Consider the following 26141-nt stretch of genomic DNA (forward strand, 5'->3'; position numbering starts at 1 on the left):
CTAATTCCCATTAACCCATAACCAAAGTCCCAAATTCTTCTCAGCAAGAAAGAACAAACAGAGGGAGAAGTAAAAAGAAAAAAACAAAAAAACCAGCCCATAGTGCATCATGCCTGGTAATTTAGGGCTTCATTCTCGCATATACAGTGGCTTCTTGACCACTTTTGGAGTATAAAGAGATTTCAACACAAATCATGGTAAGATTCACATAATACATCTCTTATGTATTGTATCTGAAATTTTGTGCTTCCATGTTACAGTAAATTGCACTTTTACAGGCACTTTTGCCTCAGAGACCACAACAATAATGACAAGATGAATCTAAAATACTTTGTAGATATTTGATTTTAAGATTATTTTAAAATAACCACGTGTGTCAGAAAACATTTCTGCACTTGTATGAAGCATGCAAATTATTTGGGACAACTTCATTGTTTGATTTTGTAGAAAAGAGGTTATTTTGGACTGTCCTGCTCTGTAGTAATGTAATTGTAATGTAAAGGTTTTTCGTTGCTGTTTCACTAAAACACCCAATTTAAGTTGCTGAAAAATAGCAATTTACTAAATATCACTTGAAGCCTCATATATCCGTATAATGTTCCTGTGTTTAAAATTAAAATGAAAGCCTTATATATGTGCATGTGTGGGTGTCTGGGCACATATTTATGCATATATATGTATATGTGGATATATATCTAGTTGGAGAGATTTTGTAGGTAGGTCTGATTCAAATGATTTTAAATTATTTTTGGCTTTCTTCCTCACATTTCATTGAGATATTAATTTATAAAATAAAATAGTTTCAGGCACTGCTTTGAAGTGTAACTAATCACAAAATGTTAGGTCTGGACTCAGATGTAGTTGCCTCTAAAACTGTTAAGAATCCTATCCTTTAGATTTTTTAAAAAACCTTTTTTCCATGCATTATTATATTTCACTATGCTATTAGAACAGTCATTCTACATATCTTATATAATGACTTATGTCTAGAAATAATCCACATTAGAGTGAGTCTTGGATTCGGTCAGACTGATAAATATCTGCAGTTATTTTGAATTTATAATGAAGAATTTGACTTAACAGTGTTGCACAAGTTCATGCAGAGCAACTTGCTGATAATCAAGCAGCTGAAACACTTCTTTCTTGGTGGGAGTTCTGTCATATATGCTTTAAGATAAATCTGAAAGGCCCATCATTTTCACAAATAAAAGATTTTGCCCAGAATTATTTTTTTCAGAGTTAAAAAGACCCAAGTCTTCAACATTTTCCAAAATTTTCAGAGGAACATGCACCTCAAACACACTTTCAATATGCTTTACTTCAGTGATCATAGTCTTTGGTTAAGAGTAAGTACCAGTCATGATCATCAGGTTTGCAAGAATGCTGCATGTCTCAGAGGTGTCTAACCTTGGCTGTAAAAGTGGATCAGATTCAGCCTGGAAGGTCAGATCTGGCTAAACAGACCTGTCTTACAGGCCACTGCTTTGGAATCAAAACAATTAGTTCAACTGTTTTAACAAAACCTCAGTTCTTTCAGAGTAATCACTTAATAGTATTGCCAAATCAGGCATTGAGGATGTAACATCTAAGCTAAAATTCAGTGGTTCAGTCTTGAGCTTTTATCAGATGTTTGAGCCAGATCTCTAATAACGGGATTAGTAGGACTTTTTGCAACCCTAGAAAAACCCTAAAAGCTGCATTTCAAGCTCCTGCTGTTGTGTGCTTCAAAGGTCAGTGATATTTGTAAGATGGATTTTAATTTTATGAAACATTGCTTTAGTAAAGATCTCACAAAATCATATTCTAAAAATGTCTGAAGTTACGTTTTTCGAGTACCTTTTAACAGAGTCACACAAAGAAAAAACACATATTTCTCAGGTAAACTAGAAAAAAATCAATCGGCAATGCCTGGATGGGAAAAATAATTTTAATATGTATGATCATTGCTCAAAAATTAATACAGGGGAGCATAAGAACTACAATGGCTGTTCTCCCCACTTTAAAACTGAATAAAATAAAAAATTTCCTTTCCGTTTTCTATACCTTTTTCTATGTTATACTAGGCTGAATTGTATTGCTTGTTTCTGAACACCAAACAATCTCTCAGCACATTAAGTGCCTCACATCAGCTGCCTGACATCTTCCAAGACTTCAGTTTTTAAGCTTATTTTAAAAGTGAATACAAACTAGAAGGATTTAATGAAGTAGCATTAAATTATTGAGAAACAGAAGTTACTTGCTTCTATTTCTATTTCTATTTTTTCTATTTCTATTTCTATTTCTAGAATTGCATGAAACAAATGGAAGAGTTGATTATGCATATGTAGAACAAAACATAGCACAAAAATTAATACCTTGCTGGTGCTTTCAGCAATGAAAGACTGGAATTACTTAATTTGGAGCAGAGGCTTGTAAGAATAAAGGTTTCATATTTCCCGTGAAAAGGCAGCCCAGCACAAGGATAAGGCAAGAACACTTTGAAAGGTCTTGTTCAGGAAGATGACATACACCACACAACAGTTTCTTAGGCACTGACTTAAGTCTTACAATTTGGGGCTTTTAGCTGCCTAGGCAGGTGGAGTCACCCATCATTTCTGGAGGTGTTTAAAAAAAAAATGGGTGAGGCACTCAGTGCCATGGTTTAGTTGATAAGGTGGTGTCAGGTCATAGGTTGGACTTGATGATGTCAAAGGTCTTTTCCAACTCCACAGATTCTGTGATTCTGTAATCTAATCATAAAATGAAACAGTGGAGGTAACCTGTCTGTATTAGAATTTCCTTCCAGAAAAAGCCCAAACTTTTCTTTAAATTCCTTCCTTTAATGCCAGAGAGCAATTGGGTTGGAAGATTTTTAGTAGGGTTTTTACAATTGACAGGAGATTGGACAAGCAAATAGGAACATGATGAAGATCTTCACAAGCAGGGGCTTTGAGGCATGATTCACTCCACATGCTCTGAATATTGTTAAAACCTGAGTGTGTGACATCCCTCTGTGTTATGTACTTGTTTGTTACATTATTTGAAAGTTGCAGTAATGGCAAGACAGATACTGATAACCAATGAAAAGGTGTAAGCAAAGGTAGAGACAAAGAATAAAATTAAATAAAACTTTCCAAATAGAAGTACTGAGAGTAATAAAAATAAGACAGGAAAGGAAAACCTGCTTGCAAATTGAGTATTGTCCAAAGTTAGCATACAAAATGGTTTCAATTTTTGTTTGTTTTTTGTTTCATTTTGTTCTGTTTTTTAGGGTTTTTTTGGTAGATGCTGGCTAGAAAGACCAGGTGACAAGATTCAACTGAGTGTTAGCAAGGACTGTAATTGTCAGTGCAATACCCACTTAAATTGCAGAGGACTGTACACATTTCACAGCTTAAAACAGACCATGTCTTTGCAAGTAGTGTAGCACCATGACTTTACATACCTTACATGGGTTTTATGGTAAGTTAGCAGCTAAGCATGCTAATAAAAAAAAGGAGGTTTTCAGTTCTAAAAACTTAAAAGCCACATTTCATAAAAGACTTTTAATCAACACTTAGAGGTACTCATGCAAATACAGGCGCCAGCTCTTTTCCACAAGATCTATGGTGCATCAGTTATAGAGTCTCCATCACTCCTCAGAAACCTAAATTTTCTTTTAAGCCTGGGCCATTATAACTAGAGTCACTGCCAAATCCAGGTCTCATGAATGCACAATACTTTTCACTTTTGGTTAGTTCACCATCACTTCAAGCCAACATTCCTCTTTTGATGTTGTGCTTGATCAGCTAGTTCTCGCAATGCGCTTTTCCCCCACGGTGAATGTAGTAGATAGCGTAACTAAGCTTTTTCAGGATTCTGCAGTCAGCCTTCAAGGATGCTAAGTTTAAGAGCAAGGAAATAGTAATTAAAAGTGATTAGGACAAGAAGCCTCCATGCTATGAAATGTGGACTCAATTGTCCTTGACACTGGCAGAACAAGGCAGCAGGTTTTGGTTTTGATTACAGCTTTACTTGGGATTTTAATAAACATGAGCCAGTATTCAAACTTTTAATATCCTGCTGCTTAACTATTTCCAAAAAGCAATCCAGCTCTTTTAAACAGTCCTTGTTTAAAAATTTTAATTTGTTTGGCTCTGTCTCTGCTTAGAGAAGTTGTAGCCTCATGGTAACTCTTTTATAAGTTCATTTCCAGAATCACAAGCAATTGGGTTTTTTTCAACTAAGTGCTTCCGCATGTGCCAAAAGTGTCAGGCTGACAGCTTTCCTGCACTGTTTTATCTGGTTCCCACAGTAAGTATGAGAGACAAACACAGGAATGTGTCTAGTGCTGACTATGCCCATCAAGGGTACAATGATACTTACAGCTCTTCCAGGAAGCGGAGATTGTGCACAGGGTTTGAGGGCAGCTTAGTAATGTTGTTCATACTGAGATCACTGTAGGGGAAAACAGACAGAGACTTAATACGGCATGCCACAACTGTGGCATCCAGCTGTTCATTCCACACATTTTTAAGTACTACATTAATAAAAATTAGTTCCTCTGCCAGAATTGATGAATCATTATCTACTTAGCACATTAAACATTCCCTTTTCGTACGAACGCAGCTTTGTCAAACCAATACAGGCTGCAGCATGTTCCTCATTTCCAGAGATTTTGGAATGTTTTATCACGCTCTATAAATCAGCTGGAACACTGAACAACACTTCTAGTCGACATAATTCTAATAAACCACTGTACTATATTAAAATTTACTTGGAATAGTAAAGGAAAATTACTATGATTTTTGTTGTTGTAGCACTGTAGTACACTTGGTTTACTAAAGAAGACAGGCAAAAGCAAACTGATACAAACTATCTGCATAATCCTTAAAATTTCATGAATATGGAAATACTTTACTTTTGCCATACAGCCCGTTGCATGGGCATACTGATCAACCTTGCCTCAACACAGGCACATCAGGTGTCCCCAAAACCCAACTCCACTTAGAGAAATGACATATTTCCAAATAATAAACATTCCCTTTTTGAGTGCTCTTTTGTTACAGGTACTCAAATTGCATTAAATAAGTGAAATGAACCATAAAACAAGGGTGTAATGTGATCCTGCTCTGTAACACACTTCCTGGTGGGGTTCCATGGTAGTTCCTGGTACAGGAAACTACCAGCCATATCAGCTCTGTCAGAGCTCATTCAAGCTATGTTTTAGACTAAATTTCATATAATACCCTTTTATTCTTAACTTGCCTTTCATTGTTTTCCACTGTCTTCCCCGTGCCCTACACTATCATTATAATTGCTTTTCATTGAGCACCAAGACTGTAAACAAATTGCATAATAAAATTTGGTGTGGAAGATACAACTTACACAACTGTATCAAAATTTCTGAAGATTCTTAAAATAAAATAAGGAGTGACCTGCATATTTTATGCAGTACAGTATACAGTAATTTAAACAGTAATTTATACAGTAATTTGAAACTCCCTGCTATTTAAACATATCTATGCATTTGTAGCAGTGCTTATAGTTTCCAGCAACTTTGGGTTCTATTTAGATAACTTTATTTCTTCCAGCTGTTGAGAGCTTACAAGGTAAATAAGTTATCTGTACTTTGGTGGGTAGGCATCCTATTCCTACTCCATCTAGTTCTTATTACTCACAGTCTGTTTCACATTACAGAATATATGTTTTTAGTCAACATAGTTAATTTAGATGTTTGATCTTCTGGTGAATTTTAAAATGTATAATTTAAAAACATACTTCACATAGAGATTTTGAAATAAAGGAAATGTGTTAATACTTTACAACAATTATCAAATAACTGTTGAGTAAGGTTTCTGCATTCACTTCAAAATCAAGGTATAATTTGAGAAACGTGTACTTATTAAATTCATTTTTTACTGTAACCCTTTATCACCTAATTCTTTTCTACTTTAGCAGGTTATTGCCCTTTCACTTTGATAAAGGCTCAAAGGATTTATTCTGGCAAAGGAACAAAAACATGGATTTATGTGGCAAAAGAAAAACTCATCCAGGTAGTCAATTATATGCTACTGAATATTAAGATAAACTCAATATTTTAACAAGATCATTTTGATTATGATATTTTCAACACGTCTTAATGGGTTCTTGAAAATACGCCAAATCACATTTTAGACTTAAAAAGTCAGTCCTGGTGGAAGATGGGAATGATTCCTCTTCAGATACTCATGTATTTAGGGCATTCTACGAACCCAGCATTAACCAATGCTCTGGCTGATGAGACAAACCTGAAGTCTGCTTTTCTAGCATATTAACTTCTATTACTAGCAGGCAGTACTTGTCTGCTTGTATCACTCACAGGACCCCATGACTAACCAGTCAGAAGCAGTCTACTGACCAGACCCTAATATCTTAAGAGGATTAGAATAAGAGAAGGTGGCTTTCATCATGTGCTTTGATGCCCAAGGAGAAAATCAACAATAAGTGCATTTTCCTTAATAGCATCTTTAGATCCCAGAGGTGGATTTGCCAAGAGTGACCTGCTATGTCCTAGTCTCCTTTTTGACATCACTCACATAGTAAAGTATGTGTACCACATCATATGATGCAGGAGAACCTCTCCTTTTTCCCAGTGTACACCACAGCAACTTCTAACTTTTTTAAACATAGTGGTTAAATAATTTCCTTGTTTTAGATTGGTTGCTTTTTTTCCCCATGATTCTTTACTTGGAACATAATGTACAGAGGTGTCTTTGTGCAATTAAACTATAAAACAGTATTTGTGCATATTTCACAGAATCATGGAATTGTTTGGGTTGGAAAAGACCATTCAGGTCATCCAGTCCAACCATTAGCCCAAAACTGCCCTGTGTCCCTAAGTGCCACATCTATGCATTTTTTAAATATTTCCAGGGATGGTGGAGGTAACAGAAAATATTCCCAAGCTGGCTCAATAAACTCTTTTTAAATTAGCCATTAACATACCAGCAACTAATACATGGCTGGTTTTTCCTGGGATATTTTTTCCTTGTCTTATATTTACATATATCTATGTACACAACTAAAGGGCAATGTTGGCAATACACTATTCTTGTAGCTGTAAGGGTTTAAGAATATAAGGCAGATGATGGTACTGAGAGATGGTAATGTACTTGATGAGGCTAGCTGACACAGTTGGAAAAACTGAGCAATTTTCAGGTACAGAAATCAAAACTGTCTACTTCTTCCAGCTGTACCAGTTGGCTAAATAGGTGACATTATTTCTCCCTAAAAAACCACACATCCGTTACACTTACAAACCAGTAGTTCATCTGTGCTCACAGTTTTTAGATCCAGAACATTCTTTTGTTTCAGAATTACCATGGATGCATTTAATCAAATTTTTGTTCACTGGAATGACTAAAGGAGAGAAGTGCCATGGCACAAAGTTACTTCTGGGGGGATATTCAGAGAGGTGAGACAAACAGAAGGAGTTAATGCAATGCAATAGTCACTGGGTCTCATGTGAACAATACTGCAAAATTTGGGCTTCTGAACAGAAATTCCTCATAGTGCTCTAGAGACAAATAAAGGAGATTCTCAGCAATTTGGTTTGCTAGCATTTTGGACCAGCCTGCCAAGAAGACATGGTTTGGAGATTTACAGCCATTAGCTAGATCAAGCACAGCTAACATTCAGAAACAGCTAGGTGATGAACTCTAGGGTTATATAGGTGTGCTCTAGGTGGTATACTCTAGGGTCTTCTATGAAAAGTCACAGTTGCAGTGGATATGTCTTTTGTCCTGCATGTATGATGGGTTCTACCCTCCAAATGGGTTTTCTGATTTCTCCTTTCAGTTCTGGACTGTAAAAATTAACAATTTGCTCTCTCTAGGAAAGAAAAGGGGATAAAAGCTGTCTTCCACATCAGCATTTGCACTGTAATGTTTAAAAATATTAAAATCAAGGTACTGGAACTTTATCCTCAGTGGAATGGTTCTGATATTATATCAAATCTTGGTAGACTCTTATAAACTCCAGTGATGAAAAACTTTGAATAATATGAATACTGAAAGCCTTTGAACAACTCATTGTAACTGAACTACTCCCATCTCCCAGAGTCACAGCACATACAAATCTCACTAATGACAGTAGGAGCAATATGGTAAGAGCATACCCTAATTTACAAATGCTCTGAAATAGAGACAGCCATAGTACCACATCTACCTTGGTGAAAACCACCATGAGCTGCCATATTGCACTGAAAAGATAATATGTTATTTTGAACTGTGAGATCAATGAATTGTCCCTCCTCCCATTACTGCAGCCTGTTTCCAGTTGCTGACTATAAAAGCAACATACCAGCAAATGAAACTTTCATATTTTCAAAAGATAAGCTTTGCTTTAGTGACTACATTGGCAACACAGCTTTTTATAACGATATCTGATTTATACTCTGTGTCAATCAATCACCATGCAGTGTTTCTGACAGCTTGTTAAAGGAATCTGATTATATCTTTGAAGACCAGAAAATATTGAAAACTGCACCATGCATACATCTGTTTTTTTCTCTGGGTGAGTAGATGAGCAAAATTTTGAGCATTTGCAAAACAGCATCCAAGAAGGCAAACACAACAGGTCTTTGTTTCCCCCAGTTTTATTTTCTGTGCATAAACACACTAAAAAAAAACATCCAGTTACCGTCTTAAAATGAGCACTTCACAATGAATTCCAGAAAGCCAGTAAAACAAGTTAAGTACACTTATAAATGTTCTTAACATATACTAGATGAGTCTACAGACCACATTACTAATCTTTTATTAACTGTTATTACAAGAGATGTTCCAGTGACTATTCATCTTGAAAGATTACTTTTTCACATTACATTTATGTCTTTTAAAGAAGAACAAAAGTATGCCTAGGGATTCTGCAATACTTCTACTAGGCTAAATGTCTATTATACTCAATGGTACAAACTTGTCTATCCATTCCTGGTCTAATACAATAATCCAGTATTAAGGACAATTAATTTTGTAGCTTATTTTTTTAAACAGTTGAAACCCGTTTGATTTTCAAAAAATTATCAAGACTTATTATTGAGATTAATAATTTTGATTTTTCTAAGCTTGCCTTATCCAAGATGTATTAACAATTCTTTTCATGGAAGTCTTAGAAAGATAAAGCACTCTCATAAAATATTGTCAATAGACTGAATGTAGTCCCTTAACTGTTAAGAGCTGAGAACAGTTTCTAAACTAAGACAATTTCCTTAATTCATTTACAGCAAAATTTTATACTAGCTTACATGTAGTAACACAAAATAATGAAAACAGATGAATCCTACTTCTGCTCTTCCCTTGCTCTGTCTATCCTTTCAACATAGCACTCTTGTTTCTGGTACTGGCAGAATACAGCTGGTATTAACTCCACTGCACAATGGAGAAATATTGGTTATTAACTGCATGCCATCTATTAATGCAAGTGCTTCATCCTTTATGGAAAACATCTTCATATGCTACAGCTACATTAAGATGATAAATCTATTTACCAACACTGTAGTAATAGAAGTTCTCTTTTCTTACAAATAAATTGCTATAGCTGTTTTCATTTGAGGTTATCAATAAATAAATAGAATAATAATTACTGTCATTTTGCAGAAAGGAAACTAAGACACCACATGGATAAGTGACATGTTCACAAACAAACAGATGTTTAGACAACACAGAGGAAAATGACACTGATGATGAGTGGTCCAGCATCCTTCTCATTAGATCAGACTGTCCAGTCATGGCATTTACACCAATTTACTAAAGTACAGCCCACAAGCTGTCAACAGACTAAGAAAAAAAGACCATATTTTCATTTTAATATTCCTAGATTGCATTATCTTTCAAAGTCAACATGAAAATTGCTAGTCATGTATTTGCATGTTTAATACACCTATGTAGAGCAGCACAGGGCAGAGTATGAGCATGCATAAATAAGCATTGTAAATGTTTTCTGACAATTAAACCATAGCACTCCTTCTCATAACTAGATTCAAACTTAATCTGTTATTCTTTGAAGATCCTGTAGTAAACTGTGATTAAATAGGAATTTCCACTAAATGATTCACATTTGAAGAGTACATCTTTGTATTTGGAAAAATCTTCTGGAGGAAGAAGTAGTAGAGTAGCAGGAAGAAGCAGTAGAGAGAGCCATTATAGACATCATACAGATTAGGAAATCTCACTTTTGAGGTTTAAATGTAAATAACAAGTGGCAAAAGAATGTATATTTCTGCCCTTCTGCATATCAATAATGAAAAATTCTATAATTAAGTATTTAAAATTTCATTATCCTATGTAATATTATTGCAATAGCAAATTAACAGCAACAGATCCCATGCAACAGGTTTACCTGGAAGGGGTGTAAGGTTAAATGTGTTTGTTGCACATTTGTTACACAAAAGTTTTGTTACTCGACATTGAAACTCACTCTTTCCAGAGACTCAACTCCTTTGGATTAAAACATGCCCTGCAAAAAGCAAATGACATTGTGTGTTCACGTGAGAAGAGACCCTGCAGTGAGCCTGTGTGCCTGCACACCTCACAGAGATTTTTATGCCAGTAACAGACAGAACTCCCTCTGTCCCTCTCACACCTTCCCTAGTCACACCAGTGATGCTGTTCCAGCCACTGCAATTGTAAATAGATACATATGGTAAGGATCAAGCACCTCGAACTCAGGGAAGGCTCAGAGGTGATCCAGTAAGGCAGGAGGGCTCTGTCTACATCTCCTCTGTGCTGTTGTGTATTGGCCCATGGAACACTGGATCCTGGCAAACCAGGCTGAAGGTCACATCTGGATTCAACACAAAGGAACAAAATGCTTTGGCCAGAGTTTTGCACTCCCAACACCTGTCACTGAGCTCCTCTGATGTCACAGACACAAAATTTGGCTTATTGCCATAGAAGCTCTGTAACAGAGTGATTTTAAACGTCATGCATTATTCCTGAACACAGGCAATTCTGCCATATAAACAACCATCAAAGTCTTACTTATATCTGGACTGCAAAACATTTGTAAAGCAAACAGTATGTGCATGATTAATCTTTTCAGGAAACAATTTTGCCATTCAGTTTATCCAAGACTCCAGCAGAGGGAGCAGGTCAGAGCAAACAATTAGGGTCAAAAAAAGAAAGCAAAGATCAAAGATCACATCAAGCACACCCAGTGCTGAATTAATCTGACAAGTATCTGACATATCATTTTAGGTGAACAGATTCTGGCTCGCTGGTTTTTTTTGGGGTTTTTTTTTGTTTTTTTTCCTAATATCGTATTCATGATGCTCACTAGATGAAATTAACCATTTTCTTTCACAGTTGATTCATGGCTGTTCATTTGAGCCTGAAGACTCAGTTTGCTAAGGAATAATTACCAGGGTGAGTTACAAAAACATTCCTATCATTTGCTGTACTTAACTCACATATTAAAAAAACTTAAATAACTAAAGGAGTATTTAACACAGAAGGCAGCCAAGTCAGTTAAAAAAGGACAGAATGGAATTCCTCTTCTGTCCATGCCCACAGATTGCATTAGTACATTTTTACCTTGTGAGTTACCGCTTGTTTCTGCTGCACTAGTTCAAACAGATTATATGAGTACTGCATACATGATTAATCTTGTTCAAATACTGAAACAATATACAACAGGAAAATAATATCAGTTTTTATTGTAATTTATGAAGACAACCACCAGCATGTTTATTGTGTTTTTCATTACTTGTTTATCAAGTACTGTTTATCTTATTTTGATGAAGAACAGCACAGTTAAATTGACAAGAGATATTTATTAGTTGCGACCAAGTCTGGAAAAAACAAACCCTTGGTTTTATAATATTTCCTGCCACTCCAGATGTTGCTTATTTTTACAACTATTTGCTACATAAATGACAAAAATACCTTTTTTTTTTTCTTCTTCTTTTTCTTTTTTTTTTGTTTGTATTTTTTCCTTCCCCTGAATGACTGGACATATTTATCCATTTTAGAAACTGGGGGTCCAATTTTCTTCTAATTCTCTGTCTATAACTTCATCCTTCTGGTTTCAATGAGGCTGTTTCTAAATTATGGTTATTTATATGAAAGAAGAATGCACAAAAAGCACAGCACAGTTTTTTTATTGACATGCTACACCTTGTCGACAGTGGAAACTAATACAAAATATATCTGAACGTAAACAAAGATTTAAAATAAAAAGTTATAAAGTGCAAATTTCTAAATTAACTGTTATGGCTCACCAGCAGTGAATTGGACTGAATACCTAACCATAAATTATTTACAGTACAGATTATATGTTACACAAACCAATTTTAAAACTCATCTTCACCAAAATACTGAAGATTACTTCTGTGAGTCTTCTGAGAGTGAAAATTAATCATGATTAGCCTGATTTAATTTGTAATAAGATACAGTGTAAGTATTTTGTGCATTTTAATTTGCCTCAACTTAATTCCACAGCACAAGTTTGAAGAATTAAAACCCAAATTGCTTTGAGAGCATCTACTATAAACACATTTCAGCAGTGATGATAGAAGCATGGGTATCTGGAGATGTGTGCACAGCAGACCTGTATTCAGGGCAGAAAATACACCTCCTTTGCACAGTGCAAAAGTCCCCACAGTACTGATGAGTGAGCTGGCTCCAGAACTAGGCACATTACCATGTTAGGTATCCTCAGAGAGACTAATTATCCAGGGTACAGCAGGATGATGCTATGACTGTTCCAATTTCACAACACAGGACCTCTGCACAATGCCACTTTGTGTGACATAATATAGCAGGTGTTGTGAATATATACACAGGGTATTCCCAAAATAGTTCACTGCAAAATACACATACACTGGGTGAAAATCTGTTTTGGTAAAGGAAATGGCAAAAAAAAAAGTCAGCAAAGGCAAGAGTCCATGCCTTTGATCTCAGCTGATTTTTTTTGTGGGATGATTTAGCAGTAAAATGCTGGTAAGTTTCTTTGCTACTCTTATCCTGTATGTTTCCATTTGCCTATGCATTGATGCTGAATCACAGACTCAGAATCATAAAGCTGTTTAGGTTGGAAAACACCATTAATATTATAATGTCCAATAATTTTAGCAGAGCACTGTCACTTCTGCTTTTGTTACTGTTTAGTTGTACCTTGTGTTATTGAACAGTAATTGAAGAGCTTCAGCAAAAAAAATTATGCTATGATACATTACACCTATTAGAAGTCTACTTTGAAGTACTAATTTGATAATTTTTGTGCTGTTGTTTAGCTGAAATAACTGTTTACAGACTCTTCTCCTTATTGTGTGGACAACCCAAAGGATGTCATATTATCAATGCACTTAGTTTCATGCAATGTTGCTACTAAAAGAATTTCTCCAGATCTCTCTCCTAATCCAGAGCTGCTCATTCCTTGTAAAGATTTTGTTTAGCCACAGTTTGAAATTGATCTGTACTTTGAAAAATATTCAGCAGGAAAAAAAATTGGTTTTAATTGAAAGCAGTTCCCTGAATTGGTTCACTACCTTGATGCTTGTGCCTCCACAAGCCCAAATACAGAGGAGAAACACATAAGAAAGGTGAAGCAGAACTGGTTTATTTCAGTTGGCAGTTTTGGCTTGGCCTAATGTAGGCTGATCTTCTACCTAGGATGTAAATATTGTAAACATTCCTCAGATATAGGAAGTTGTGGATTTTTAAATATGCACATCTTGCCTTCATGACTGACTGAGCTTGTTTGCTGAAGCACAATAGGACTCTAGATCTGTCAGCACCTGGCTGGCTGACAGCCTCTTCCAACACTTCCTACAGAGCTCAGAGGAATGACAAAGCTGCTGAATCTTTCCCTGACTGGCTGAACTTCCAAACTTCTGCAACAGTAAGTGCCAAGACATATGTAATCTGATTCTTACAAAGATAATGCACCTAAAAACACTGTATTTCTCCATCAGGTAACAATTTCTTTTTTTCTTAAGTAATCAAAATTCACTTTCATTGTGAGATGCCTTCACATGGACTGGTATAAAAGTCTTAATACACATTAATACCCTTAATCTTATACTGACATCACTTGTATCCAGTCTCCACACATTTTATTTGCTTGTAACTGCCCTTCACATAGGCAGACTACTGAAATACTTGAGCTAGCTTTAAACAATTCAAGTTAAGGAGCAGGACTGAGATGTTCTAAGTCACCCTACCAAGGGGAAATCTCCAGTAGAGACTTCATGTGTTGTATTGGGCTGGCACATATTTTTCATGTGCCTATACCTGCATAATTATACCAGAAAGAGTTTCACTCTTTCTAGTATAAAAATGTGTTCTCTTTCAAGAAATTATTTCCTTTTACAACTTACATCAATGGTATCAGAGCTTTACAATTAATATGTGGAGGCAAAAACTTCAAAACTATTTCTACTGAGCTCAGCTGCACTGTTCAGAGGATAAGCCAATATTTAGTAGGAGCAGAGGCAGCACTCTGATCCAGAAAAAAATGATCCCTGTTTCCTTCCTTTTATTCATAGAGTTTACATAGTGCACTGTTTGGCAACCTCATTTTGAGGGCAATGACCCACACTTCTTGTGATTGTTATGATGATCAACAGAAATATCTCTTCAGGGTAAGCAATTAACTGGTGCTGTTCAGCCAAATCCTCTGCCCTGTCTCTGACTCAGGCTTCAAATATGAGTTTTGGATCTTCATGGAGACAGTACTGAACAATAACACAAAACAACAGTAGCCAAAACAAACCTTTACCAAATGTAAACTGTTGCTGCCAACTGTACTGCACCTGTGTGCATATGTGAAATGCTGTGTCCTAATACTGCACCTGCCTGGTCTGCCTGTTTTGCTCACAAAATGAACTTTCCAAGATCTCTTTTTCTTTCCCAAATGTTATAAAAACGTTGGAAGCCATCAGTTGCCCTATTATTTACAAGTCTTAAAACTTCTAATACAGCAAGTCAATGTCAGCACTAGAACAGTGCCTGGGGGTAAACACCTGGCTCCACTGATTCTGGTAGCAAAACTCCCAGTGACTCCCATGGATGGAAGACATCATCCCAGGCCTACAAGTTCCTAATGCCAGGTTTCATCCAATAGACAGTATTTCATTGTTGTGAAAATTATGCAACAACACACTGGATGAAATATGCATGTAGTATTCATAGGTTCACAGGGAAGTTTTCCATGGTTTTTTCAGCTATTTTAGAATTTCTAAAATTTGTTGAGTTAAAGGCAAGATTTCATGTGGGTCACTAAGGAGTGGAACGTGTGACATTTTCTGTTGTTACAGCCTTTTTTTTTTTTTTTCTGTTTGGTTCTCATGCCTGATCCATTTTTTTTGGCACTTTACTTTTCCATTCCTGGTGGTTTTTTTGAAGTGATGAGCTGATTCTGCTCATTTTCCTTTCTCACTCTCTTTTTTCCATATTTCCTCTCAACAAGTTCAGGTTTCCAGTCAGCTCCATCAGAAAACTAGAAGGATAACTCAGAATAATGTACATTGTGATGGAGTGAAAGACTGAAATGTTAATGGTTAAAGGCTCAAACAACTGGTGATTTGCAAAAAGGAGTGGGAGTTTTGCTGACAGTGTGCAAGGTAACAGTCCAGGTGCAGAGGGTGTGAGCACCAAAGGATGACCACCACAATTCAACCTTTGTTTAGTAGGAAGTTGGGATTTGAGCCAGGTGAGAGAAGAGGCTGATAAGCAGCAGATCCTGAGAGGTGGGGTGGTGCTTTTTATCATGTCCTTCCTTATGCAACTGGCTCAGGTGTAAAACTTCTCTCTGGGGTTGATACTGGGACATTCACATGTAGGCCTGAAGGTGTTCATCTTCTCTGATGGGGCATAATTGCTCAACTACTCTAATGAGAGGCAATTGCCATGTCTTAGGTGTCATCAACCATCAAAGACCCCTGAGGCACCCCCAGACTCATTTCTAGGTCCTTCCACCAGAAGACTGCACATGATCCACAGTTTTGTATCCAACAGTGTAAAATTCCACCCACCTGGCCCCGAGGAGGTACCTGGGCATTCCCACTTGAACCTCACCTTATCTTAATTCACTGAACTTTGTGTTTCATGGACTTTGTCCAACCTGACAGACCAAGACTCAGATCAGCAGACATCTAAATTGCAACAATCAAGTTTAGTTGCTGGATCCATGGGTGGTAATATCTTTCTACTCTTACCCTTTCTTTATCTCCTTCTTCTTCTAACTTCTCAAAATATATTGTAAGCTAGACAAAAAAAAATTCCAGTCAATGCCTTGTAGAGTGCCTCTGTATGTCTGGATAAGTTGAAGTTGCCAAAGTTTATTTAAAATTTGCCAAGTACCTTACTCTACCTTAATGTTCTAAAATTTACAAATAAAAGCTTGGTACTGAACATCTTGAGAATTTTATTTTCTCCTGCACATCACCTAGAGCAAATCAAACAACATTTGCCTTAACCTGTGGAGAGGAGTGGGGTGTAACAAATAGTTCTTTCTCAGTGAAGATGCACCATCCTTTTTTAAGAACTAGAAGTCTTAGACAACCTGGGAGTTTTCCTATAGGCTTCATTTGCTTTGCAATGAACAAGTAGCACAGATGAATACCACAACACACAGCTGCTATGTGACATTGGCTTCTTATGACCACTGCTCATCTCACACAGGACAGCACCTGCCACACTCTTTACTGCTTCTTTCCTTCCCCAAATGGTGGCAGAATGGATGCCAGCATGAAAATGGTGCAGATAGAAATGAAATATGGGACAGAAGTCAAAGCACTCACTAAGCAGAATCAGGTCTTCTGCTGAGGTGTGTTGTCCTATTTTCCACATTCTGCAGAACACAGTCAGCCTTCCTTTCCCTTCATGAGGAGTTTGGAGTTGGTGGGATGCACAATGATGTTCTTCTTCACACCACACACTGGTATAACAAGACTACAGCCGTCCATCCTGGCTTTGTACTCCTGCCCCATGTGGGGAGTGACGTGAAGATTAGAGGTGAAGGATGCTCCCTCAGTCATGGACTTGGCATTTGAATGTCAACTTTAACATACTTGTGACAGACTGGAAGACAGCACCACATGCTTTTACATGCATAAATACTGTTGCTCTTAAAAGGAATACAGAGGAGATTTTGTGGGCATTTGTTCTGACTCAAAACCACAAATCTCTCAGGAACTTCATGAATAAAGCCCCACATATCCTTGCATAATCCACTAGAGGTTCCAGGGATCCCTTTTCCCAGAACTGTACAGCAGGTTATGACACTTCTTCATTTGTACAATTTTATTAAACTCTTCAGAACTTTCATCTTGAATCCTGCTGATTCTGAACAGCATGGGCAAAAACAAGGACTTCAAGCCATCCTGATCTTAAACTAAAACCCCTTTAACTAAAACATGACCATCTAAAGTTCATAATCTTTTTTTTCCTAACTCAATCTCATAATAGATATTTTTTCATAAAAACATATGGTTTGCATATGAGTTTTTAAATAACCAAAGAAAAGAAATAACATAGAAACAGGCTTTAAAATGTCTGTGGAATAAAGGACATTATTTCAAAAAATTAAACTCAGGTGATTTGTCTTGTCACATGTAAAATGTATGTAGTTCCTTTTCTTTGAATGCCACTATTAGAGAAGGATATGGTAGCACGGTTAACAAATGCTATAGGGCAGAGAGTCTTTCTTGGGCAATTTTTCAATACACTGGAATTTTCAAACTCGTATTTTGCCATTTCCAGCTCCCATATTAAAAATCCATTAGCAGAAAGCCCATTGAAATACTGATCATGAGCACAAGAGACTTTTTCTGGAAACAATTCTATTCAGTTCTCATGCCTGAACAAAAGCAGATTGGCACATTCAGTTTTATACAAATGCCTTCCAAAGGGGCCACCCCCCCTTTCCCATAGCCACGCGTTTCAGGGCTCTGTGTGCTGAGGGAAGCCAATGAAAGGTTTGAAGGGGTGGGGAGACCAAGGGTTTCCACCGAGATCCTTCAAAGTCCTCTTTCTCTATAGTGGGAGGATTTCCCTCTAAATCCCTTTCAATAGCATATTGATGGCTTTGAAAGCTTAAATGGCATTTGTCAACCATCAGTAAATCTTGAAAACTGTTTCTGCAAATAGCCCAACTCCAAGTCTCAGATTTTCTCATTAATCTGTACGTAAGGCCACTGAAGACTTTTTCAGAGTCTAGATAATGCCTGGATTAAAAGGTCCATTCAGAAGGGAAAACTTTAGCATTCACCTTGTGTACATAGCCATTTCACCAGTGGTATTCATGGGTTGTTATTTCAACTCTGCATTTGTCCTGCAAACAAGACATTTTGCCACAAAGACTTGGTAGAGACATTCTTCAGTGAATTACTGAAACCTAGCCCCACTATTTGTCATGGTTTGTTATTTTATCAAGTGTAATCAGTTCAAACAGAAACCCTAGACTGACAACTTTACAATTATGTTACTATTTTAAGACTGGAAGGTATGTTTCTTCTAATTCAACAAAGAAACTGATTAAAGCAAAACCTGATTGCTTTATCTAATGAAACAATCTAAATAATTTCCCTTAATCAGATGTCAGAAGTTTTTTGTTTTATATTTAAGGTACAGACAAGAAATTGGTATTAATCTTTATTAAACATCCATAATTTATGATATTTTATAAAAACTTTATATACTTACAAGGTTTAATAATTTCCAACATATCATATACTGTTTTTCATTTGTTTTTCAGGATAATACCGCTTTAATTTAACTTTCTCCAAACAAAGCTAATGGACAGGCTTTAAACCCTCAAAACCTGTGCCCCTTAGACATACAAACTTTTTTTTAGGCTGTTCTTACATCCCAGGGACATTTTAATTGTCTTCTTTCTTGTTTGTTTGTTCGTTTGTTTTTCATTTTTTATCCAGCAGCATAAACTAGAGCCATAATCTACTTTGACAGGCACAAGGAATTATTATCATTATTACTATTATATTATTAATAATAATAATAATATTGAATGAATATGGTCAAAAATGTTTAGGCACCACAGAAAAGAAGAAAAACAGGACAACTTCACACATTGGAGACCTTAGGCAAAGTATGACATGCCAGTGATGCAATGCTAGTCAAATTTTTCAATATTGAAAGAAAAAAAATTCAGACTCCTGTCAAATTTCCCCCAATCCAGACAGATGTCATTGTTTGAAAAAATCAACACTTCCACTGTATTAGAAAATTTACTGGGAATGTCAAAGAACATAGCCTGGGGATCAACAAAGTTCACTGGATAGCCCTCACCAAAATATACAAAGATTGTCCTTCCCACTATTGCTTTTGAAAGGGAGAAGCTTAGTCAAGTCCTTCCTTCCTTCCTTCCTTCCTTCCTTCCTTCCTTCCTTCCTTCCTTCCTTCCTTCCTTCCTTCCTTCCTTCCTTCCTTCCTTCCTTCCTTCCTTCCTTCCTTCCTTCCTTCCTTCCTTCTTCCTTCCTTCCTTCCTTTCCTTCCTTCCTTCCTTCCTTCCTTCCTTCCTTCCTTCCTTCCTTCCTTCCTTCCTTCCTTCCTTCCTTTCCTTCCTTCCTTCCTTCCTTCCTTCCTTCTTCCTTCCGTCCTTCCTTCCTTCCTTCCTTCCTTCCTAGTCCTTCCTTCCTTCCTCCTTCCTTCATTCCTTCCTTCCTTCCCTTCCTTCCTTTCCTCTTCCTTCCTTCTCTTCCTTCCTTCCTTCCTTCCTTCCTTCCTTCCTTCCTTCCTTTCCTTCCTTCCTTCCTTCCTTCCTTCTTCCTTTCCTTCCTTTCCTTCCTTCCGTCCTTCCTTTCCTTCCTTCCTTCCTTCCTTCCTTTCCTTCCTTCCTTCCTTCCTTCCTTCCTTCCTTCCTTCCTTCCGTCCTTCCTTCCTTCCTCCTTCCTTCCTTCCTTCCTGTCCTTCCTTCCTTCCTTCCTTCCTTCCTTCCTTCCTTCCTTCCTTCCTTCCTTCCTTCCTTCCTTCCTTCCTTCCTTCCTTCCTTCCTTCCTTCCTTCCTTCCTTCCTTCCTTCCTTCCTTCTTCCTTCCTTCCTTCCTTCCTTCTTCCTTCCTTCCTTCCTTCCTTCCTTCCTTCCTTCCTTCCTTCCTTCCTTCCTTCCTTCCTTCCTTCCTTCCTTCCTTCCTTCCTTCCTTCCTTCCTTCCCTTCCTTCCTTCCTTCCTTCCTTCCTTCCTTCCTTCCTTCCTTCCTTCCTTCCTTCCTTCCTTCCTTCCTTCCTTCCTTCCTTCCTTCCTTCCTTCTCCTTCCTTCCTTCCTTCCTTCCTTCCTTCCTTCCTTCCTTCCTTCCTTCCTTCCTTCCTTCCTTCCTTCCTTCCTTCCTTCCTTCCTTCCTTCCTTCCTTCCTTCCTTCCTTCCTTCCTTCCTTCCTTCCTTCCTTCCTTCCTTCTTCCTTCCTTCCTTCCTTCCTTCCTTCCTTCCTTCCTTCCTTCCTTCCTTCCTTCCTTCCTTCCTTCCTTCCTTCCTTCCTTCCTTCCTTCCTTCCTTCCTTCCTTCCTTCCTTCCTTCCTTCCTTCCTTCCTCCTTCCTTCCTTCCTTCCTTCCTTCCTTCCTTCCTTCCTTCCTTCCTTCCTTCCTTCCTTCCTTCCTTCCTTCCTTCCTTCCTTTTTACCCCTTATTAGAAATCAACAACCATGTGGATTACATAGTAACATAAAGGACTAATTTATCCAAATTTTCTTGCCAAGTGTATAATTTTCTTGTAAAACTTTGTAAGTTCTTGCAGACCCTCCAACTTTTGTCATTTCTTTTCAGCCATGGGCACCTACAAATATCGAGTGCTTCCTTTCCCTCAGGGGTAGGGTGTTGCAATGTCCCACACTTTTTCTGCTATCTAAGGAAGAAACCTCTTAATTTAAATTTGAAAACTCTCTGCAGCTTGGATAGGACATAACAGATCATCCACACTCAGCCCAGCTCACTGTAAACCTTACAGGAAGACTGTCACACAAATTGAAAGAGGTGTTTTCTACTCCAAATCTCCATCTTCACATAGGCTACCATGTTAACACTGCAATTCTCTGTGTGCCTTTAAGATTTCTGGGAGAACCATGCCATGGCTCTGGGCTGAATAAAACTAAACTAAACTGCCAGAATGTTTTAGCTGTGGTTCATCACTTGTTGAGATCACTTGCCTGGCTCCCAACCAACGCTGTTCACACAGCAGAGGATGCACTTGCTGTAAGCTCCATTTAATATCTATCCCATGGAGACACCTCAGACAACCTGGATTGTCTTAAATGCCATAAAGCAAATATGGTTGAGCAACTAAATTTGAAAACAAAATGTATGCACAATATTTATACTAGTGTAGAACAAGGAAAGCTAATGAAGAAATCTGATTCCTAATCTGCACCAATACACGTTTTCTGACATCAGAAGTATACGGTAATGCCTAGTTGCTTATTCAAGCTTTTCTTTTAGTGAAATAAACTAGTTTTCTTACATGGAAAACTGAGAAGCTTACCAGAATATGTACTTTGTCAGTACATATTAACATATATATTGTCAGTACATTATTGTGACTTGATTTGTTGGGCTTTCTTTTGTAAAATATAAATAGGTAGATCTTCCAAGAAATACAGAAAACTTAGTAAGGAGGACTTAATAAAAATTAATAAAACCCCAATGAAAGTGAATGCAATTTAGGCTGAAACCCCAATTAAAACACTTTTGAAATCTTTCATCCTTGTAAATCAGAATGTGTTTGCTGAAAGCAGAGCTTAGAGAGCTCAGTTTCACGTAGGTTTCAATCTTGTAGTCAGACTCCTTTAGGCTCAATGAAGTGGAACAAGTTTCTCTCTTATGCAGTTTCTTAGGTGTCTCCAGATAAAAACCATCCTTTTTGGTAAGGTTAGTGTTCAGGTAGGGTCAGGCTCAGTGCTTTGCTGATGGTTTCCAGATGGCTCAGAACAAGGGCAGAGCTTACACATATCTTCCTTAAAAAGTCTACATAGATCTGACTTCATACGTGTGTTGAACTCTTTAAGACTAGAAATAAGTGATATTACAAAATTGTGAAACTTGCAAAACTGTTTTTCTGCACCATTTTGACAGTTGTGTATTTCCATATTATCAAAAGAAAGTGGTAATAGCTCAGTCTCATAGCAAACAGAACACTATGGAAGAAGGACAACATTCATAATTAGTCAGTGTTTTCCCCCTATAAGTCACAGATAGTCTGATTTCCTCAGGCCTTTCATGTTGAGAAACTCTAAGGATTTAGGAAACCAATTTCTGTGCAACTGAAAAAGAAGAACAAGAGCAATCTCCAGTGTTCCTCAGGTTTGTGAATAACGGCTGTAGGAATCTCAACTCCAGCTCACATCCTGCAGAAAAAGTGATGTAATCCAAAAGTCTGAAACAGAATTGCTATGTCTTCTCTTGAGAGGGCCAGAGGAGCAACTTCTGCCCACCAATATGCAAGAAGGATGTTTATTGCCAACAGGTGGGGGGAATTATATGCTTGCTGTCTTTTTCCTCCTGCACTTTTTTACAGCAATATTCAATTATGCCACACTTTTCAAGAACAACATAAAGAGTAATCTGGTATGTAGGAGTTGAGGAGACTGTAGAGTGGGAGATCATTTTGCTGTGGCACTAAGCAATGCAATAAGGAAATGAAAATATAGGTTTGAATATCAAATCAATGATTTATCTATGAGGTGGTGCTGCCTCCTTAAGCAAAACAGATAAATATTCCCAGACTAAACACAAGTATCAGTGCTATTTCAACTAATGCTTCTACTTTTTTTATAACTCTTACAACAGTTTTTATTCTTGTTACCATGTTCTCACGTTGAAACTAACATAGCTTTTGCCATCATATGTTGGAATAAAAACACTGCAGATTATCACAATGTAAATGTATTTTAGGATATAGAAAGACAACTGAAAAATTTGGTATAATTCAGTCTAGGACTGCTATCACACAGGAACAGAGCCTTTATTTTTCCTCCAAATACTATTCAATGCATCTTGCTGGCAGGGGAAATTAATTTTCCAAACTCCATCTTTAAAGGATATTATTTTTTTAATAGGAGCGTCTTTGAGATAGAACACATGCCCCTGTTTCTCTGTCCACACCATAAAATGTTTTTCCCATTCATCACCAATAGCTGCTTTCTTTTTTTTTTTTTCCTATGAAAGTTTTTATAGAGCCTGCTCCTATATTTTAGCTGTTCCTCATATAGTGGATCCACAATCCCAATTATGGTTGTGGACTGCAATACAGCTGTAACATAAATGATAAATAGAGTCCTTAAGCCTATCTGACTTTTTAAATAAACCTTGAAAATACAAAGAGGTAGGCAGACAGAAATATTAAGCAAGTTGGTTGTAACTGCCTGCTGAACTAATCAATTCATATAAAGATGAGAAAATGTAGGGCCAGACAGATATTAAAAATGAAGCATTCTGCAGCCTATGGAATTTAGTAAGACCTGAAGGAGCAATTTGCCTGGATAAAGCATGCCATTATGTCTGCATATTAAGGGGTTTGCTGTGAAATTTTTGCAAGACATCTTGATTTATACTGAAGTAGAATGGCCAATGCCAAGGAGAAGTGACAGCTCCCAGGAAACTCAGCTGAGGCCGAGTACTACACCACAGCACATCTGTCAGGCTAACAATCACAGTCCAGGCCCACAGAACTGCAGAAATGCAATTGTTACCTAAGAGAATCAGGAGACTGGGATTTCCAGTAATTTGGCTTTGCCTATATCTACAGAGTTTTTGATTTCACTATTATGGCCTCAGAAATCCTCATCTTGAAGTCTTATGGTAGCAGCAGATCCAGACATTAATGAACTACTGAACTATTCTAATGCAATTGTGGGAAAATATATTAAAATGCCTTGTGAAGTCAAACAGCATCCTCTCAGGACAGCAGATGTACTGTTTATATAGAATATGCTTTTTCCCATAAAAGAGAAGCCAAATAGAAAACTCATATAAAACTCATGTGAAATTAGTCTTCAGAAATACGTAGCTGCATAACATTACAGATCCTGGTGAACAATGATATCCCAGCCCAAAAACGCACCTTAATCAGGGCCTCTCTCCTATGGCACCATCCTATTTTCAATTAACAGTGTTTTCAGATGAGCTGAAAAGGGGTACTTTGCTCCCACCATTATAATTTCTGCTATTCTTTTCTTTACCCTTTACAAAAGCATGAAAGCATTGGATTGCTAATTACTTTTATCTAGCCTATAGGAAAATTAGTTTATCTTCCTGATCAAAGCAAATTAGGCAGATCATGGCTGATTAGAATGCAACAGTAAAATCTCCATACTTTCTATTCCACCCCCTTTTCTCTCAGAAATGGGGCCTGTGTCAAATATGTAGGTATTTCCCACGACCAGTCTGGACTCGGTTTCCAACGAGCTCTGGGGCTGGGACAATGGTTCTTACACAGACACTGAAGTTCTTTAGTTCAGTCATTGTGCAAGGAAAGAACTGGTAACCCCTTAGCTAGCATTTGATGAAACATCTAGATTTACATATTTCCCTAATTGCATTTTTTGAATGTGAGTGAGATTTATCTGACCAGAGTTAAATGCCTCCTTTATTATACTACTGAAAATACAAACCTATGCTCTCCAGGCAGAATTCTAATCCTGGCACTAAAATGTTGCTTCCTCTACACTGGGACAAAGCAATATCTACCTTTACTTCTCAAAGCACTAAAGGCTTGACTACTTGCTTCCAAGGTGGCTGCTGCATCTCATTGCAAAACTGAATACCATTACTCCCTCCAACTAACTGAATTTTCTATCACTCTAGTATTTTGCCCTTCAGTTTTTACCCTTCATAATTCATTTCCCTTCAGTTCATGTTCTATGGCTTTAATAGATGAAAGCCAAGCTATACAGCCACTTTATTTATAACCAATTACTATAAATTAACAGTAAATCTCACATTTAGCTCCATTTAAACATCACTATGCAGCTGCCCATTTGAAAATAAAATGGTTGCCTTCTTTCACTTCAGTGGGCACAATACAAAACATCCATTGAGCTTTTCCTTTATTGCAGCTGCCAATGCCCAGCCGACTTTTAACAAACCAACCAAGCGGAATAACAATGCAGCTGCAACATTTTATGGTATTTCTGTTAGTTCTCTTTTGAGACTGAAGGTGTTAATTAGGAATCAAAGAATACAACCCTGCCAGCTTTCTTTCACAAACTATACTCTGGCCATTCCAGTTTTCAGAAGGAAAATAAATCTAATAAAAGGACAAAAATGTTGTTTGTCACACCAGTAACGTGTATTTAAGATCCTTTGATCACAAGCTTTTTATGTAGGCTTGTCAGACAGGCTGAAAATATTTTTTCCTCTATTTTCTCCTTTCTTCAGGCTTTTCTGAATACTGATTCTAGGATTGTCTGAAAAGGTGAAAAAAGATAGAAACTGGAATGCTGGATGGTTTAAAATGGGTTTACTGAGAAAACCAGCTTTAGATCAAATAAAATAATTGCTCACTTTTCTTATTCAGATGTAAGTTATTTTGAAATAGAAATTATGTGTTCCTGTTACAGAGTTTAGTAATTCTTTAATTAAAAGTATCACATAATATTTCAAACACTTAAATATATACAGGTGTTTTAATATTAGTACATAAATTGTTTTGTGGAATATCACTTTAAATCCAAAAATGTTGAAAAATATCTGTAACATACATATATTTGCATGTATATTCGAAGTTTCAGTTACACTTATTAACCATAATCATGTTAAATTTACATTCAAAGGTAGCAGCATGTGTCACTATCTTTAATCTTTAGTCAAAGCTAAAACCTTAAAATAGGTTTATGAAGTTAGCACAACTGAGAATTAGTCAAGCTTTCTAGCTTACCCAGCAAGAGCTTTCACTGCTGAATACACAAATAATGCCAAAATCCATTAATCCTGCCAGGGAAGGGCAGAAAGAAGATCTGGTTGTTGATTTAATGATAATGAATTGAGCAGGCTCTTAAGGCTACCTGCAGAGTTTGCTAAACTGTTAAACAAGGTCAGTTTTAATAAACACTTTTTACAGAAGCATATATAAGTTTTCTTTGCCTTATCACCTAAGAGAAAAGAGAGTCTAATATACAGCTGTACTTACCTGGTTATACATTTAATATAGTTTCTTATAATGTTAAGTATATATATATAGAGGGTGGTGATTCTAAA

The 26141-nt window shown here is 37.0% G+C and overlaps 1 protein-coding gene across 2 annotated transcripts in view; it reads right to left on the minus strand.

The window, feature by feature from the left end:
* Window positions 1-26141, minus strand: part of LGR5 (leucine rich repeat containing G protein-coupled receptor 5) — a 91182-nt gene that overhangs the window by 48968 nt on the left and 16073 nt on the right. For both annotated transcript variants that reach the window (XM_079303343.1, XM_079303342.1), the window contains exon 2: window positions 4345-4416. In XM_079303343.1, the coding sequence (XP_079159469.1) occupies window positions 4345-4416 (72 nt within the window). The remainder of the gene's footprint in view (window positions 1-4344; window positions 4417-26141) is intronic.

The sequence above is a fragment of the Erithacus rubecula genome (genome assembly GCF_903797595.1).
Source record: "Erithacus rubecula genome assembly, chromosome: 4".
Taxonomy (NCBI): domain Eukaryota; kingdom Metazoa; phylum Chordata; class Aves; order Passeriformes; family Muscicapidae; genus Erithacus; species Erithacus rubecula.